The sequence below is a fragment of the Pyxicephalus adspersus genome, chromosome 1 (assembly GCF_032062135.1).
Source record: "Pyxicephalus adspersus chromosome 1, UCB_Pads_2.0, whole genome shotgun sequence".
In the NCBI taxonomy this organism is placed as follows: Eukaryota; Metazoa; Chordata; class Amphibia; order Anura; family Pyxicephalidae; genus Pyxicephalus; species Pyxicephalus adspersus.
The window spans coordinates 10,716,150-10,735,224 of record NC_092858.1 but is presented as its reverse complement, the minus strand read 5'-3'; the positions used below and the strand labels follow the sequence as shown (position 1 = coordinate 10,735,224).

The window sequence follows — 19,075 nt, the reverse complement described above, 5'->3', positions numbered from 1 at the left end:
TATACAATAAATAATGTACTTACAGGTCTTTAGTAGATTGCAGCATGTCTGACTCCTTCCTCTGCTGCAGCAGTTCATTGAGAACAGCCAGGCGCTTGCGCTCTGCGGCGACTTGCAGCTGGTGCTTAGAGACCTCCTGGGCCCTCCTTTTCTTTTCAGACAGCTTTTCATTGGTCATATCATTCCGTCCAAATACCGGCTCTGTAATTTCAGGTTCAGGAGGGGGCACAAAGTTCGGTTTTATTTTCACCTATGACAATGGCATAATAGAATTTATTGGTACCTTGTGTAAACATTTATGACAATATTATGTCTCCATTACTAGAAAGCAGAAACTCTCTTTAAAGAAATATGGAGCTGGCTTTGATGACCTTTTTCTGAACATGCTCCTGCAGCTTCCACACCACTGACCCAAAACAAGAATGCATAAAATTGGGACATGGTGCTAAGAGAACTACTGCTCTGTATACTTTTCAGGTCAGTAACACAGAATGTACTAAAGCCAATGGGTAAGAATGGAGAGTATAACCTTTACTGACAAATATTTATTATATTACCCCAAAATTACCTGTGTGTCCAGGGCATTCTTATAAGATAGCATCAATTCATTCTTCTCTCTTAAATATTTTGCTCTCTGAGCAGCCAATCTATAGAAAACAACAAAGTCATAAAAAGAAAGAATCACTCCTATTAACAGCATTTTCACAAAAATTCCAAAAGTTACACAAACCAACAATTGGAAAGGGTGAACAGATGGACAAAAGTTCTTCTGTGCTATACCTGACATAACTGGATCTATATTTGGTTTATGGGCTGACACAGGAGGAATGTGGACTATATAGTGTATATTGAATCAGGACAATGTTTTTATTTTGCTATGTGTATGTTCTTGTGTAACCAAAAATCATATACTTTACTGTACCCAGGTTTGAACACTTGGGCCTGATTTATTAAAGTTGTCCAAGACTGGTGAAGATAGACTATCACTGGAGAAACTTGGCGATCCAGCAAACCTAGAATGGATCTGGTCTACTTTTGCCAACTAATAGCAAATCATTTTTAGGAAATTCATTCCAGGGTTGCTGGATCACCCATGATAGTTGATCTTCACCAGTTGTGGAGAGCTTTAATAAATTAGGCCTTAGGCCCATTCACTTATTTACCATCACCAATGTCCCAATAAGGCACACAAACATCCACACACATTCATCTATGAAAGCTGACAGACTGCTGTGAATTTTGTAAAGACGTGTAAGTGCCATCCAGTGCAGTAATGATCTGAGCCCAGGGAGTCTGATGATGCTGCCCCAAAGGACAGAACAAGGACAGCCTGGGCTCAGTGAGTTGGATAACCCTGACCATTACCCATTCTACCTGTCATCATTTGAAGGCAGGAAAGTACTGCAGCGTTCTTCTCTTTTTCAAAGGTTTTGTAGCAAAATCTACATATAAATGTATATATTTAAGTGTAATGGGGTGCCTATTCCATTCCTTATATAAAGCTCGAGTTCAGATTTCAGAAAGGTAACACCAGCAACAAATGTTTTTACACAGGTATGAGGCTCCTCCAACTTCCATCTCCTGCTGCCATCAATCAGTTCTCTAGGTAATGAAGGACTACCATAAATATGACTTTTTAAAAAAAGATAAAGTTTTAACAATAAGACCCCTGAGCACACTGCACCATGTGATGTCGGCAAGGCATTCCTCATTTTTAAAAAGTTTGGAAACTAAATACTGCAACAATGGCCACATTTTGGATGGTCCACATCAACGCTTTGGCACTGTTTAGCAACTGGTAGTTCTTAATATTAAAATTAAACAGTATCTTCGGGGCAGGGTCCTCTCCTCCTGTATCACTGTCTGTATTAGTCTGTCATTTGCATTCCCTATTTATTGTACAGCGCTGCGTAATATGTTGGCGCTAAATAAATCCTGTTTTATTATAATAATAATTTATACTGCAATATATTATGCAGCGCTGTACAATAAATAGGGGTTGTAAATGATAGACGAATACAGACAGTGACAGAGGAGGTGGAGAGGCGGTTGCCCAGAAGACCAGACAATTCCCTTCACAGCTTTGTTTTATAGGTCAGGATAAGTGACCAATTACTTTAATAGACAGAATAAACAAACTAATTTATCTGTATTATACTCATAAAGTTGCATATGCTGGTGAAATTTTGTTTCAGCAGTGCCAAATTTTCTAAACTATTATTTCAGATTGTTGCAAATTCCTTCAGAGTGTTTCTGCTGCCATCTAGAGATACAGAGGTATGAAAGAACATGAAAAATATAACAAATATGATCATTAAAATCAGTTAATGTATAAAATGATATGAATATAATATTATATGATGATGTATTATATGAATTCATTAGATTTTTTCTCCATATCTATGAAATCTGACACAGAGGGGTATTGAGAAAAATTACAACACTGCCAGAGATGCTTATATTGGTCACTTTTTGTTTGCTTGATTTAAACCCTTTGGAGGTGAACCTGATCTACAGGTGTTTTAAGGTTACAAACAGTAAAAAAGTTTGGGGTTAAATGTGAACCTCTGCCCAGACTCTGCACAATATTGTAAAACAATATTTTAAATTCATCCAGCAACAAAAGACTTTAAAACAAGTACCAATGTCAATGTCACTGTTTGGAGATATTTATCTGGCTGGCGATCTGGTGCTGTGCACCATCGTAGTATCAAACACCATTTATTCTGTCCAGCAGTCTCACTTGCAGCAGCAAGGAGAACAAAGAAATAGCAGCAGCCCCTGCTTCCCTTTAGCCGTGCAGACTGAGATGTACTTTATTAGCATCCCCTGCACACATTCTGAGGCTGTGCACATCTGAAGGGGATTTTCAGGGCAGATTAGTTTCTGACTCTATCCTGTGCTAGGGCTTTAAAGCCTTTCTGCTCACGCCCCCATTAAACAAGGCTGACCTGCTGCTGGTGTGTGATTTTGTAAGATTTACTGTTGCTATCCTTGCCTGTTTTTGGCCGTGACTGTATGCTGCCTGGACTGACCTTTTGCCTGTTATGCTGACTCTGCTTTTGTCTTGCCTAGAATACCCTGTCTGGTGGACAGATTACCTGTGAGTGACCTGGCTCTGTATTCTGGACTTGTCTCTGCTGGAATCTTGGTACTGCTTTATCTGTGGGCCCTGGTCCTCTGCCAGCCCTTATCAAGATACCATGCATTGCATCCTGGGGGCAACTGCATGCTGGGAAAACTCGTCCAGTCTCCCGAGGCTGAGCAGGGGCTTGCTATAGGTGAAGAGTGCAGTGTTAGACTGGGGGACTGGTGTCTGGTGAGAACTGTTGCTGGACCCGGACCTTACAGTCACTTTATTATTTGCCTGGAGATCAGCTTTATTATTGCACAGGGCATAAGCTAGAGTCCTATGTAAAGCTTTATCTGGAACCCAACGGGCCTGCAATCCAGCACTGTTTTATTTTAAATATAATTTTAGGCCAAGTTAGGTTCACTCTTGCTACAACTGCCCACAATGTAAAGTGTTAGGCTAAGTTCAGATAAGCTAAGCATGACTGCCGCATTTGATCGATCAAATGCCCCAAATCCTATTTGCACAAAGGTTTGGTTGGGGTGCAGTTCTTCAGACATTTTATGCTGCATCATGGGGCAGTCTGCCATTCAAACCGCTTCTGTCCTCATCAGCCAATGCCAGTCTAAATGGATTACTGAATGCTTCAGGACAGCTAGCAGTTAAAAATGGTTGCCTGAGTGCGGGTAACCACGTAGTTGACAATTGCCGAAAAATAGCCTTTAAGTTTGTCATTGACTATCAATGAAGAGCTCAGTCAGAATGCAAATGTACCAATTATTTACAAACTACAATTTTAAACATCATATGCCCAATAATATCATTTACATAATGAACCTCATTGTGAATTAGGGAGGTGGGGGGATGGCAGCTCTAAGTCTTCCCTGTTCTAGAAGAGAACATTTTGTAGTTGCAGTTTACCCAAAGCAGCAAAACTTTAAATGCAGAAGATTTTACAAGGCTGTTCCTTGTCAGGTTGCAGGTTATTCTGGGAAAGAGGTGAAAGGAAAATGTGCTATTATCAGCGATATGCATGGCTTCTTATAACTGCTGAATATAAAGAAAATGAGACCGTGTGCATCATGCTGGGGGGCATTTCAACTGACCAGCTATAAATATCAGCGTTCTTTAGAAGTAAAAGAGAGGTTCAGGGGCAAATTGTCCTTCCTAGGTATTACACCGCAGGAGAACAAATCTTTTCAAAAAAAAAAAACATGAAACTGTAAGCAGGTGATTATATGTAGAAGAACAATAAGACAAGGTTATGGTAGCTTCACCCTTCTGTGGCCATAAATGTTTGCTGTACAGGCCCTAAAATATCTACCTAAAACAGCTGCATTTTTTTAGAAAAGTCATCAGGTTCTCATGTTTTATCCTTTTAAAGGCTTTGGAAGTACTAGTGCACCCCACAAGGGATGATGGGCTGCCACCCCTATGAAGCAATGATTAGTTTGCTGGTAGATATCACCAAGTTGTGTCCCCTAGGTTTGTCCCACCAATAATAAGTAAGGCCAGAGTAGGAGAAGAGTAGGACAAGATGCCAGGTCACACGAGGGTACCAATACAAGTCGAGGCAGGCAGCAATCAAGAGTTGTCTAGAAAAGAGTAGTCCAGCAGACTGCAAGCAAAACTTATCAGGGCAAGCAGGCAGTGGTCATGGTTGGCAACAAGCATGCAAAGTTAGGGAACAAACTGAAGTCAGCACCAGGTACAGAAATTAGTGGGTGATGTCAAAGAATTAGGGTCAGTAACTAAGGCTGAATTCACATCGGCATTGAGGTTGCAGTGCATTTACCGCTTCCTCATGCCAGGAACCGCTGCCTCCTGGGTTGATGCTACATGTAGTGTCTCCCTACATAATGAATGAATATGGACTAGAGAAAGCGGTACTAGAAATGGTCATGAAGCTGGTTCGTTTTTAACCAGTGCTGCCGTGCGAGTGTTCAAGCAGCTGGCAAGATTCAGCTGTGGGGGGTCTTGCATCTCATAGACAGATGTGAACTTGCCCTAAGAAACAGATTGGCAAAATACAAGGCAGATAATAAGCTGCATTGCTATCTGCCTCAGCCTCCTTCTTTCTACTGTGCACTTCTTTCTCTGACCTACATCTGACCTGTCTCCATCTTGTCTTGCAGCTTCCTGTGAGCATCTCCTACTGTGGCCATGTCTGATCCATGACTATCATTGGGGCTAACCTGGGAGGTTGGCATTGTATGGTGATAGCAGCAAAGTTGCACCACTACACCAATAAAAAAACTGGGCATACAACCTCAATAAAGATAGCTGAGGATACCCAGTGTGTCATTGTACCAAGCCATAAAACTATTAAGAAAGTAGAAATGGGTGCAGCTAAACACAGAATATAAAAAAAATCCCTGTAGTCAATCCAATACATACATGGCAAATCATGTATTGTAAAAAGTCACAGGCAGCATGGTGGCTCAGTGGTTAGCACTCTGGCCTTTGCAGCACTAGGTCCAAGGTTTGAATCTCGGCCAGGACACTATCTGCATGGAGTTTGCATGTTCTGCCAGTGTTTGCATGGGTTTCATCCCACATTCAAAAAACAGTTAGGTTATTTGGCTTTGCCCCAAAATTCATCTTAGACTGTGTTAATGACATATGACTATGGTAGGGACATTGGATTGTGAGCCCCTTTGGAAGACAGCTAGTGACATGACTATGTAAAGCGCTGGGTAATATGTCAGTGCTATATAAATACTGTGTAATAATAATAATGTGAGATGTTGAATAAAAATAACATTTACTCTTCAACAAGCTGAATCTGTTCCAGTCTGCCCAGCAATTCTTGGTCCTGTTTCTCTTTTTCCTCCTTCTCTCTTCTGCCCACCATCTGCTTAGTCAGTGTCTGGTAATAATGCTCCTGTTTTATTAAAGCTGGAGGAGTCAGGGGCCTCTTCTGAAAAATGTACGATCTCTAGGAAGAAGAATACAAACATATATAGTGATTGTTAAGAAACAGAAGTTTGTGTAATGCTCAGTAATAAAACATAAAGGGTTGATAAGCACAACATAGAATTTGGTTGAATGATTTGGCTGCCCAGAAGTGTCATTTTTTCTATTAGACTTCAGCAAAGGGTTTGTACTAAACCATGCGATATTCTAACCAGTAAGTGTTCACTTTTGCAGATACACTTGTTTGGGTCCCTGAATTCATTAATCTAAACAAATAAGTGAAATACGTGTAAACGCTGTATACGCTGGTAAATTGGTTTTTCTTGTCATATTTTAAAAACTGTAACCTTACACAGGAGTCATCCTCTCCATTTAAATACCACAAATGACTCATCTGTGCTTTAACCAATAATAATAAGCGGTCTTGGTATCAGAAATAATTACAGTGTGACAGTAGCATGCAGGCATTCTTTTTTCCACTTAAACCCTGCCAGTATTATTATGGGGTCAGAGGTGACATCGACAAACAGAATATCAATGTACTCACATAAAAATCTGTGTTTTTGGCATTGCGTTCGTTCCTGATGGCCTCGGCTACCCCCATGTTGTACGCTGCGTCTTTTTGACTTTGATCTCGAATTGCCTGAGATTTCATCTGCAAATAAAAAGAAACTAGAAAGATAAAGACTTTGATATAGCAAAGTGAGCAGGCTCCATGCTGGAAGTAATTGCACTCAAGGAATTAATTTACAATCAGCACATATTATAGAAATCTGCGCTGTGCTTAACCAGCTTGGAAAGTTTTTTTTTTCCATTTGGCTACTGAAAATGCATATCAAAAAGCAATATAATTATACAATATTGGGGAGGAGGGGTTCTTTGGTTAGGTAAGGCTTAGGTTTTAGCTGTTTAAGTGTAGGGGATGATAAGCATTAAAGCTAATATGCTCTCCAACAGCCACAAATAATGGAAATCCCTTTGTGAGTAGTAAATGCCAGATTTTGCAATAATGTCATCACTGTGCTGCACAGACCCTGTGTGAAGAGCAGAGTTGTGGGAGAAACTGAACAGGTCTACTAAAGCTGCGTATACACGTTCAATAATTATCGTTAGAAACGACCAACAAACAACCAATTGGCCAAAAATCGTTCTAAAAAAAGTGACCAACGACACTGACGAACGAGGATTGTCATTGGAAATGAACGACCACCACGGCGGATCTGATTGGCCGACGATCGTTCACTATCTATCGTGTGTACAGTCGTTCAGTGATCGTGCATGTTTCTGCGGTACACTTTCTCCTTTACATGTCACTCCCTGCATCGTCCAAATGATTGTATCTAGCCTGTGTACACTGTTGGTGGATTATATCTGAACGATCGTATTGTTACAGCATGTACAGAATTGTGCACAATATGATTGTTCAAGTATAATCGTGCGTAATGGTTGATCGGTCGTAATTGTTCGTTTTCTAACGATAATTATTGGAAGTGTGTACCCAGCTTTACTATAGGCTTCCTGCAGAAAACTAGAGGAAAGAAGTGGGTACAAGGCCAGTGATCCTCCACAAGGAGGGAGGAGAGCAGTGACCGCTCTTTATTATAGGAGGCAACATTTCACACTGAATTACTGCAGAGATTTGATAGCAATGCACAAAACACACAAAGATTCAACTACACATGCTTCTTAATTAGGCACTTTTTTTGTCCTGGAGTCCAGTTTCAAGAGCTCCCTTTAAAAAGGTAAATTGTATTTCTATGCAAAATAATTTTTGATACATACACTGAATACATTTTTATTGATGCACTCCAGCCTTTGCACCGCTAGGTCCCAGGTTTGAATCTCAGCCAGGACACTATCTGCATGGAGTTTGCAGGTTCTCCCCGTGTTTGTGTGGGTTTCCTCTGGGTATTCGGGTTTCCTCCCACATGCCAATAACATTGACCCTAAAAATTGACCTTAGACTGTGTACTGACATATGACTATGGTAGGGACATTAGATTGTGAGCTCCTTTAAGTGACAGCGAGTGACATGACTGTGGACTGTGTACAGCGCTGTGTCATATGTTGGCTCTAAATAAATACTGGATGATAATTTTTTTTATCATTAATATTGTCTGGTCTTCTATCATTTGTAATCCTGCCAACATCCCAAATATATACTTAAGAATACAAGAACAAGAAAAATACGGGACTTTAACGACTGGGTTTATAAAAAATTGCCATATACCTTTTATCTCCTTCATTAAGAAACAACAGTTAAAAAATATACATGCCTCTTCCCTTATACCAAGTTTCAGAAAGAGTTAATCAACATTGTTAGCATACATGGGCTAGATACATTGTACAGATTACATATGATGAGATCATCCAACGCGTTTCGCTGACTGTGTCCGCTTCCTCAGGGATGTAATTGGTACAGCTAGTCGGTGTATCAGCACAAAGGATGTTACATTCACCGGTATGCTTACTCTCTTGGTATGAAGGTAGGCAAAAGGCATAAATAAAATCAGAACACACAGAGATGGCGGTGTCCCATATATGTTCTCCACAAAGATATTCAGTACTTCTCCAGATATTATTGGTAATACTCACTCTATTATGGAGTGATAATAAATAATTATCTCCAAAAACTGGATTCAATCATGTAATTACATCCATAAACGGATTTGCACTTAAATTGTAAGTGGAACCGCCATCCTCTGTGACACCAAATGCACATTTTTAAATTGTTGTTTCTTAATGAAGGTATATGACAATTTTTTATAAACCCACTGCTGTTAAAGTCCCATATTTTTCTTGTTCTTGTATTCTTTACTGGATGACAATAATATTAACGTCTGCAGAGGTTTACCCCTGTACAGAGAAAGAAAGAGAGGGGAAATTCAGATTTTAGAACTGTTCCTAGAAAAAGAGGCAAGGGAAAACCATCTGATAAGGAGACCTATTCTGGGGACAACTGTCTGCAAGGAGAATTTCCTTCACTTTGGAAGAATTTATCTAACTGCCTGTTCTGATAAAAAGTGAAGGGACAACAAAAAAGGGGGGTTTGACTATTCCCTATGACTTTGGCCATACAAACACATTGGATTTTTTTCTGACATCCACTGAAACAATATCTAGTGAAGAATTTTCATTTGTTTTATTGGTAGTAAAATATTTCTGAGTAGGGAATGTTTCATTGAATTTCAGATTTTCTGCATTATAAATAAGTGTTTAAAAACCAAAGTGTTGGGCTGGTTTTGTATCTAAACCTACAAACATACCCTGCAGCTTGCCAGGCCATACATGGCTGTGTTAGTTTTCTTTTTTCAGGCTTTTGTACTTCATGTTCACCTGGTAATCCTGTGAATAATGCACTTTGTGTCCCTGGGTGGTTGTGGGTATTTCTCCACTCTGTCTAAGGCAGATATAGTTGCCATTCGGGCTGGACCACAAACAAGTCTGCCTTTACACAAGAGTGATGAGATCAGTAGGAAATGTATTTTTCATCAAGATCAGCCCACATGAGATGACAAAAACTCCGTATTGCTGGTAAGACTAGCAGGTGTTTTCTGTACTTGCTGAAAATGTCAATAGACCAAAAGATGAAACAAATGCAGCCTCCACATCTAATGAATAGTAATCTGAAATGTATTACATTTTTGTTCTTTGGTTTAGTTTTGCATTAGGTGTATTCTATATGGAACTTTAATGCATTAAGATTGGAGGGCTAATTTAAGAGTTAAGGAGTTAGGGTTGCAACTGAAATATGATCAGTAAATTTGTTTCTTATGTCACCCCTGTACCTAAACAAGCATTTACCTCTTCTGATTTGGGGGAAGCCCTACTTCAAGAATTTTGTTTGGTTTTCCTGGAGTTAGCGTTTACATTTTTTATAAGGGTCTCGCAAATCTTTGTGTCCAAAAGTATCTGAAAAGGAGAAATGAAGTTCTAGCAACCCTATCCCAGCTCATGATTCCACTGCAGTAAGAACAATTGATAAGATAATCTTATTGATTGGTGTTGGAAATGAAATTGTTTTTCTCTGTTTGCCATCTAACAAGCCAGGTGAGATCTGTGTATGGGATACCTGGGACTTCAGGATGGCATCTTGGTCTTTCATGTGCTGGTATTGCTGTAATATTCTCTCTTCCTCCTTTTCTTTCAGTTTTCTCTCTTCTGTGAAGTACACTGGGATATTTTTCTGGGCCCGCTGCAAACACAGGTAGCACAGTTCCTAGGAAAAGAGAACCAAAACACTGCCATGTAAGTATTTATATAGCAAATAACATAGGGCACATTTCATTTTGTATCTTTCTGTAGGCAACCTAGGCCAAGGAAAATATGACTTTCACACTTGTGGTGGAAAACTACATGGTTAGCTGCTCCCAGATGCCTAGCAAGCTGCTGCAACACAGGTCAAAGTGTTTGTAAGTATTGACATGCCTCTGTAATGGAGATGCAGATCTTCCTCCAACCACATGCACAAAAGGGTTCCCAACCAATTCTTTTCAGTTGAAACATTGGAATTTATGTGTTAAGAAGCAAGCTACCAATTTATCTAGGGAAAAAAATAATGTTTGCATAAGCACTAATTCCCGAAAACAATGGATACCCATGCACATGAGTTTGCAGTTCTATTTTGTAATGACAAATGACAGGCAAGGTAATAACCACTAGGATAGGACTCCAGCATGATAGCAGGTTTCATGAGGGCTAAATACAGTACCTGCCCTGCACGACAGTGATCCAGGCAAGCCGAAGCAGTGATCCGCATGATATTTGCCTGGCTCACTTCAGGATGAGGTCTTGAGAGGCTCATAGAGAGGGAAGATCCTAGTCTACAAAACAAAAAAAAACACTGAGTAGTAAAAATCATCCGTGTCAATTTTAAAAGGATTCGGTATTTTCCAAATTACTTTAGTTTCAGCAGCTTTTGAAATAAACACGTAAAACATTTATATTCACAATTCTTGTTTACTGCACATTGGAAAAGCCGTGTGGAGTTGGAACAGATGAATATTGTACAATAGCTTGGCACCTCTTCCAAACAACCAGCTCATGGTTTTGGTGATATGAAGGATAAAGCCATACACGAACATCCTGGAATTGCTGGGGCCAGGTACATACCTGCCTGTGCACTAAATTAACTACCTACTACTCTTGGTCGGCTTTATCAGTGGAGCATTCATAGGGGCAAGACATTCTTGCCAGAGTATCAAAAACGGTGCCTAAAATATGCAGGTATACATATTAAAATGAAGTACACTCTGTCCATCTTTTCAACTCCTTACCCCTCATTGTAGCTGTTGTCCATCCCCCCCCCCCCCCTTCCCAGGCACGTTGTGTTAGCGTTACCTTTGATTCTCCTCTCCCATTTACCCCAATTTTCAGGACATTTCCAGGTCCTGTCACTTTCACCTACGGGACCTACTGTCCCCTAAGACCACCAAACTCCTTGTACATGCTCTTATCATCTCCCGTCTGGACTACTGTAACCTCCTCCTCTCTGGTATTCCACTAACCCGCCTCTCTCCTCTACAATCTATTATAAATGCTGCAGCCAGATTCATCCATCCTTCCCTCCGCTCCTCTTCTGCTGTCTCTCTTTGTAGTTCTCTTCATTGGCTTCCATTTCACCTGAGAATCAAATTCAAGCTCCTGTGCTTTGCCTTCAAATATCTCTACAGTTCTTGTCCCACTTACCTCTCTGACCTGATAGAAAAATACTTCTCCAGCCACTCGCTCCTCCAATGACCTACTAATAGCTTCCTCACTCATAACCTCATCACACACGTTGCTCCAAGACTTTTCTACAGCTGCCACAAGTCTCTGGAATGGTCTTCCTCGTCCTATTCGGCTTGCTCCTACTTTCTGCTCATTTAAAAGAGCACTCAAAACCCATTTTTTCAAACTTGCCTACCCAACTTCTTCTGTCTTTTGAAATTGTCACTACTTCCCACCACTACAAATCTCCCCTCCTATTGTGTGTTAATTCCCCCACCTCCTAGATTGTAAGCTCTTCAGGGCAGGGCCCTCTCCTCCTCGTGTGTCACTGTCTGTATTAGTCTGTCATTTGCAACACCTATTTAATGTACAGCGGTGTGTAATATGTTGGTGTTATAAAAATCTTGTTTATTAATAATAATGATAATAACTTGAAGTGTGCAGGCTCACTCACCAACATTTCAAACTGCCAGGCTTCCACACTGGAAGAATGCCAGGCCAACTATGGTTTTGATGCCATAACAGTTCAGTCGAAGTTTTCAGGGTATTATGCATCCAACAACATAAATCCAATTCTACATGTGCCTGATGAAAACTTGGTGGATGTTACTGGTACAGATCCAATATACATGGTTTGCTAGATACATGACCCTCGTATCAGGACCAGTTTTAAAAGCTATATGAAGGGGTAGCACTAAGAACAAATTTTGTGTGATGTGTGCACAGGACAGAGAGCATTAAGACAGTCGGAGAGAGAGGAGCTCATTATTATGCTATTCTTGGTCACTGGTGGACTTGGTCATTGGTCTGCTGGGGGAAGGTGACCTAACTGCATTGCTTAGCTGCTTTGTTAAGTAGAGCTGTATTAGATGGACAAAAATAAATGATTTGGCAGTAGCTGATAGCTCTCACATGTATTTTGGCTGTGTATTTAAATATTTTTTAAATTAACCTTTTACTGCACATAAAGTAACTGCCTGAAAAATGGCTATTCCTCAAGCAAGGTCACCAATAGGGGGAACAAGGGTTACTGCTGTACTGGACCCTAACTGAAAGAGCTTGAACTTTGCAATGCTGAAACTTTTGGACATGGAAGAGAGGACCCCGTAAATTTACCCAATATAGGGCTTGGACATTTTTGATTGCAGCCCTGTCCCTAAGCAACAAGAATCCAAATGCTTTATTTCTTAGAACAAGCACAGCATCAGTATTGAAGGACATTGTGAATTGTGAGATCCCAAATGCAAATGCTGCACATTGTCTTAATAAACAGTCATAGATCGGAATCTAGTGTATGGCCTTGAAAGACCCGGTTTCCATTTCACCAGGTAAAGAAACTCTATCAGCCACAAGGACATTGTGCTGCTAATTACCCCCCTACTCCTCTGCTTCCCATCTCTTTATACACTTTTCAACATCTCACTGACAACTGATACTTTTGAATTAAACTCAGATAATCCTTTGAATTATTTAAAACCATTAAGAGAACATTTTGTCAGCAAGAATTAATAGTTTATGAGTCATTCAAGAATAAGGATAGAGAGCTGTCCTTGAAAATAAAAACTTTTATGCAGCTCTATTTGTAAATTTATTATACGGTTATATGAGTGAGCGCTACTAAACTGACACATGTCCCTCCTGTCACATCCTTATGACATTTGTGGAACGTTCTTGTGGTTGTGGTATGGCATTTCAGAATAGGCTGATAAAATACATTGGTATTTGTAGCTTTTACAGCTTGGGGTAAGGCACTACCTAGGTTGAGCTAATGCTGGTTATGCCTTATTGTTGAATTTACCTTTTACTTATGTAAAATTAAATAATAATCACTATTGTCTCTTATTTGTAAACCACTCTGTGATTCTTTCCAGATAGATTTAGGTATGCCTGTCCAACATAACATGTGAGTCCAATACCTCACTTTCCTCAATGCAGTTTTATCCAAATCCCACCAAATGATTGGACAATAGGATTCATTTACTAAAGAAATATAGGCTGTTGACATAGCAAAGTGAATTATTCCCATGCAAGAGATATTTCATTTAGCTTAGTATAGGAGATGATGATGATAGCTTCAACCACCCAATTATGTGCACAGAAAAGACCTATTTTTTTATTAATTGCATTTGATTGACTAATCTTTGCTAAGTAAGATTTCCACTTTCACAATAAACTATTTCCACTTTCACAATAATAATAAACTATAAGTGAATTATTCTCTGCAAGGTGACAAATCATCTTGGTAAATGAACAGCCCTAATTCCATCAGTAAACTATCTGTAAACTGTGTACACACATTAGATTTTTGTCGTTGGAAAGGATTTTTCACAATTATTTCCAACAGCAAAAGACAGAAAGATGTATGAACGAGCGCTATACATACAGCGCAATTCTGTTTTATGGAGAGGGGAGGGGGGGAGTTAGCAAACCTCACCTTTCTGGAGCAGTTTTTGGTTTGGTTATTTTATCCAGATCTTCGTTCAGGCTGATCCCGGTGACCTTGGCAGGCACAATACATTGTCTATTAAGCAGACGCTTTGCTGGAGTATTCTCTGCAGAAAGGAGAGCAGTATAAACTTTTTATGCATTTAATATTCATAAAAGACAGTAGCTTATACTAGCCATATACTGTATATTCAGATTAGCAAACCATTAACCATAGATTTAATCAGTCACATCCATTAGATCAATTGCAAGTAATGGTGTAACTCACCGTGTTATTTCTGATGCCTTACCTCTTCTGCTTGTGATTGGGTCTTCTCCTTCATGCATATTTTCCATTGCCTTCTCGGTCTTGGGTTCCTCCCCATTCTCCACATTTTCCTCTTCGATTGTCTCCATGGAAGATGGCTTGTCTGAGACTTTTACCTCAATCCTGAACCAGAGTAATGCTAAACATTATTTAGTGACCTGGGTATTTAAATTTAAAAAATCTACAAAATGTATTATATTAAAATAAAGATGTATGAACTAGGTACATCTGTATCAGTTAACCTTACCCCATGCTCCCTTATTATATTCATATTGTCCCAGCAATTGCAAGAATCTAGGCTGTGTTGCCTAAATTTACAATCCTAAATTACCTTTGCATGTGTTATAACTGACATTACCACAAATTTAACATTATAGTGTTGTCAATAAAAGAGGCAGCCAACAGGAGGCACGTGTATATAGTTATCCTTTAAATATTCTTTAAACCCAATATCCAACATCCACTTGTAATCTAGCACTCACTTTAGATGTTCACTGTGGGAGTGTTAGGAACCAAACACACAATTCATGACAATTCTCCCAGCCAAGCTGTTTATGTGAAAAAATTATTTCTATGGAAAGATCTTCCACCATTGGGACAGGCAGTCAAAAGGAAGGCTTATAACCTAAGTACAGATTACCAGGGGGAGAGTTTACCTGAAATAGAATGTCCTTCCAAGTAAAACATATTTACCTAATAAAATCTTTGAAGGGTTAGGAGGGTCTCCAACAGAAAACAGCGTCAATGCCAAAGAATCACCAGCAAAAGGTGTACCAGAATTTAGATTGCCAGAGACCCTGCCTGCTATTAAGATTCAGAAGACCAAAAGTCTATGTAAAACAAGTGACGGGGGGTTTCAGAACCACGATGACATTGGGACTGAACCAGGCGTCAAAATAAAGTTAAAATCTTTTTGGGATGCAGCGGCTCAGCAAAAGTAATTTCAAAAGAAGTATAGAAAATGTTCCCATGAAAGCCAGCACAAAGTTTCTGTTGGACTGTTGGGCTTCTTTAATATATTTGCAAAATATGTTGCTTTCCACCAGATATGAAAAGAGGGAAAGAGTATGAAAGCCACTGGGCTGGCAGGGTTCTGGACATGTATAGGTGGGCAGCACGGTGGCTCAGTGGTTAGCACTCTGGCCTTTGCAGCACTAGATCTCAGGTTGGAATCCCAGCCAGGACACTATCTGCATGGAAATTGCAGGCTCTACATGTGTTTGTGTGGGTTTCCTCCGGGTACTCCAGTTTCCTCCTCATTCCAAAAACATGCAGTTAGGTTAATTGGCTTTCACCCCAAAATTGACCTTGGACTGTATAAAAGACATATGACTGATAGGGACATTAGATTGTGAGCCTCTTTGGGGGACAGCTAATGACATGACTATGTACAGCGCTGTGTAATATGTTGGCACTATATAAATATGGTGTAATAATAATACCTAGGTTTTCCCCCTACACGACGAGTGGCTCAAGGATTCATCTTTTTCCAGATCTTAGTAAATTTTTTGTTTGAGCTCCAGAGCTCAAGTGTTTTGTACAAATTGGAGTGGGATATAGCCACCAGTCCATGTTGTGCCTATTAGCCAGACCTCAAAAATAAGTCTCAGCTGTACACAGACCATAAGAGATGTGAGCTCACTGGCTCAATTTTTCAATTTCTCTATCTATTCTCTAGCATGTTTACTGCTGAGTTAAGGCTACTAACAGAACAGTACAAGGTCCTATAGTAACCTTACCTACTGCAACAGTAAATACCCTGTTTTTTTTAGACAACCCTTAAGATGCACCCTGATAGTCAAGAATTTGCATTGGTTTAGATAGTGACTTGGATGACTAGATGTTTGTGTTATGCAATAGATTTGCAGTAAAAAGTGGTTAGCCATGTTCGTTTGCAGCATGCTCAATAAAAGTGCTTTGGTTGTTTGTGTGTTATCCCTTGCATGGTTTATCATTATATCACTATCATATTATATCACATAAAAAGGAAGCAGGTAAATAAGTTATTATTGATTATATACTCAAAAAAATTATTCCAGAAATTACCTAGGGAATAGCAGAGCGCTGCAAGACCGAGGGCGCAATGATGGCTCATCCATAGCAGACATCACAGAATCGGCTGTTCCAGGCCTCTAATAAGAAGACATATTAAAACAAATATTAAAATTTGAAATTCTGGACTCTAATGATGAGTGATAAAAATTAGTATTTCGAATCCTAAAGTAAATGTATCTTGAAACTTTACTAGTTTAGCAATGAAAGACCTCTTACATGTGCTATTTTATTTATTCAGCGCTGCAGTCACTGAACCATTCAGGTGGAGTGTAGCCACGGCATCACATGTAAGAGTTACCTAGGGTGGTCCATATTCATATGCAGTCATGCTATAAATGGCCAATCTTTCAGACTGACATCTAGCCATTCTGATATCTGAAAAAAGCTTGCATTGGAGCAGATAGCTCCTGGGAGGAGTACTGAGGTAGGGTGCCATGATGTTTTTAGGAAGTGCTTTGTAGAATACCCCACAAAAATTTGCATGGCAAAGAGAAGAACAGAAATAAAAATTTCAACACAACGGAAGACTAAATGTAAGTTAAGTAAATTTAAGCTTCAACGTGTATGAAAAAAACACTTTGTTTAGGCTTTTTTTATCATATGGAAAACTTAGGGCAGCTTCAGTCCTGAAACAGGAGCAAGCGATCCCATGTAGTTCCTGGCAGGTGGCTCCTCGCCAGCCTCTTGGGAGCTCACAAGGCAATGCTGGTTTTTAAAGATCAACAAAATCAACAGCGGGTAGCTGTACCTAAACTGCTTACAGTTGACCTCAAATCTTTCTTTGCCAGGGGGTAGACATTACATGTAGCATCCGTCCCAAGGCTGCAGTTCACTAGTGTGAGGAAGTGGCAACCACACTGCAACCTCACCACCAATGAACATAGCCTTAGACCCTTTGTCATGACTTTATTGCTGTTTGTGTTCCAAACTAAATTACAAGCTCAGATTTCAGGTTTAAATGGTCTGTACACTCAAAAGGGCAAGCAACTAAATTGTACCAATTTGAACAAAGCAAAAATGTTCAATGCTTTCTTTACTGTGACCAGCAAGTATTAACGGAATTTGTTTTAGGAACCCTAAATAACACATTTGCAGGCATTCTATTACATATGGTAATAATCATGGCTAACAATCTGTACACCCCAATATGTATTACTAGACTGTGCTTGAGACCCCTAGAACCAGATGATCATAATAAAATTAAAATGACACTACTTACATTAGACAGAGATTTCACCAAAGAGCCACTTCCGTCCATACTATTTACAAAGTCTTTGTAAAATTTCATTTTGACTTTCTGGTTGCGGATGATAAGAGTGCCAATGCCTTTAAAGCTGAACTCCACATTCTGTTTGGTAGCAACAGAGCGAGAGAAAACACTGAGGGTTTCCCTCACACAGCCCTCTATAGTGTCTCTGTTGAAGGAGCAAGAACTAGACAAGGCGATGAAGTTCAATGAAAGGATCGGGATATCACCTGGGAACACAAGAGTATAAGAGTTACAGAAAAAAACAGTTTTTTTTCTACCCAGCTACCCAGCTATCACCTTAATGGCCAACCTATTACATTGATGGATCCATTTCTGATTTTTTATTACAGGGAAGACAGAAGTCTTGTCCCCCACAATGCCACAGTAGCTGTTAGACCTGGAAATGTGGACAGCAGAGCTGTGATCAGTTGTATCTACCAGAGATCCACAAGGGTATAAAATAAAATACTGATTTTTGGTAGATTGGCCTTTTATTTCTGCACAGTATACCAAAAACTGTGTTGTGATAAGTTCTTTTATTTTACATATTTTGATTCCATTTGCTTACTGGTTGTGAATATTTTATTGTACTTTAGTCCATGAATCTGCGCAAATTTCTCAGATAGAAGAAAAACTGGCCGCTGAACCACAACAAACTTATTGTTGCCAACATCTAATTTGTGTCTTGATAGAGTAAAAGTTCCCAGTCCAGGTATTTGCACACCCTAAGATAGAATAAGGAGAGAAAATAAGATTAATATTTTTTTCAGGCACTTTACAGGCTTTTAATCAGTATTCCTCCTCCAGGGATTGCTAGGGGTTCCTTGAGCCATAAGAAATTTGTGACTCTTATGTCAGTTTAAGTGACACCAATTATTTTGTGATTGATATTCTTCTTGCTTGCCAGCAATGTTAGAGGCATTCATCCCCACCAAACACCAGGCTAATATACTGTGAGCCAACCTTTTAGGTGTTTGAGCTTTGAGCACAACTTCTGAACTCCAAAGGGGTAAAGAGAACCCATTACCACCCTCTGAGAGTTAGAATTAAGCTTTAGTGTAAAGCTATTCAAAAAGGAGAATAGTAATGGCCCCATATTTTGGGAATGCTGGTGTTCTCAAAACAGTACCAACCCTCTTCTTCACCATAGCCCGGGATTTTTCAACCAAAGTTCCTCCTAAGGTTGCTAGGGGTTCCTTGTGCAATGAGCAATTTGTACCTCTCAGGTCAGTCTAATCTTTTTGGCTATCTGTAAAGGTGACATTCTTCCCAATAGCCAGCAATATAAGAGGAATTCTTCTGTACTGTAAGCTGTGGTATA

General features: G+C 39.6%; 1 protein-coding gene across 1 annotated transcript in view; it reads right to left on the bottom strand.

Moving 5' to 3' along the window:
• CCDC81 (coiled-coil domain containing 81) overlaps window positions 1-19,075 on the bottom strand; it is a 33,965-nt gene that overhangs the window by 3,444 nt on the left and 11,446 nt on the right. The window contains exons 4-14 of the mRNA XM_072402349.1: window positions 18,323-18,479; window positions 17,725-17,981; window positions 16,497-16,582; window positions 14,434-14,573; window positions 14,133-14,250; window positions 10,701-10,812; window positions 10,062-10,208; window positions 6,537-6,644; window positions 5,842-6,011; window positions 569-647; window positions 24-250 (exon numbers count right to left, since the gene is read on the bottom strand). Coding sequence (XP_072258450.1) covers window positions 24-250; window positions 569-647; window positions 5,842-6,011; window positions 6,537-6,644; window positions 10,062-10,208; window positions 10,701-10,812; window positions 14,133-14,250; window positions 14,434-14,573; window positions 16,497-16,582; window positions 17,725-17,981; window positions 18,323-18,479 — 1,601 coding nt within the window. The remainder of the gene's footprint in view (window positions 1-23; window positions 251-568; window positions 648-5,841; window positions 6,012-6,536; window positions 6,645-10,061; window positions 10,209-10,700; window positions 10,813-14,132; window positions 14,251-14,433; window positions 14,574-16,496; window positions 16,583-17,724; window positions 17,982-18,322; window positions 18,480-19,075) is intronic.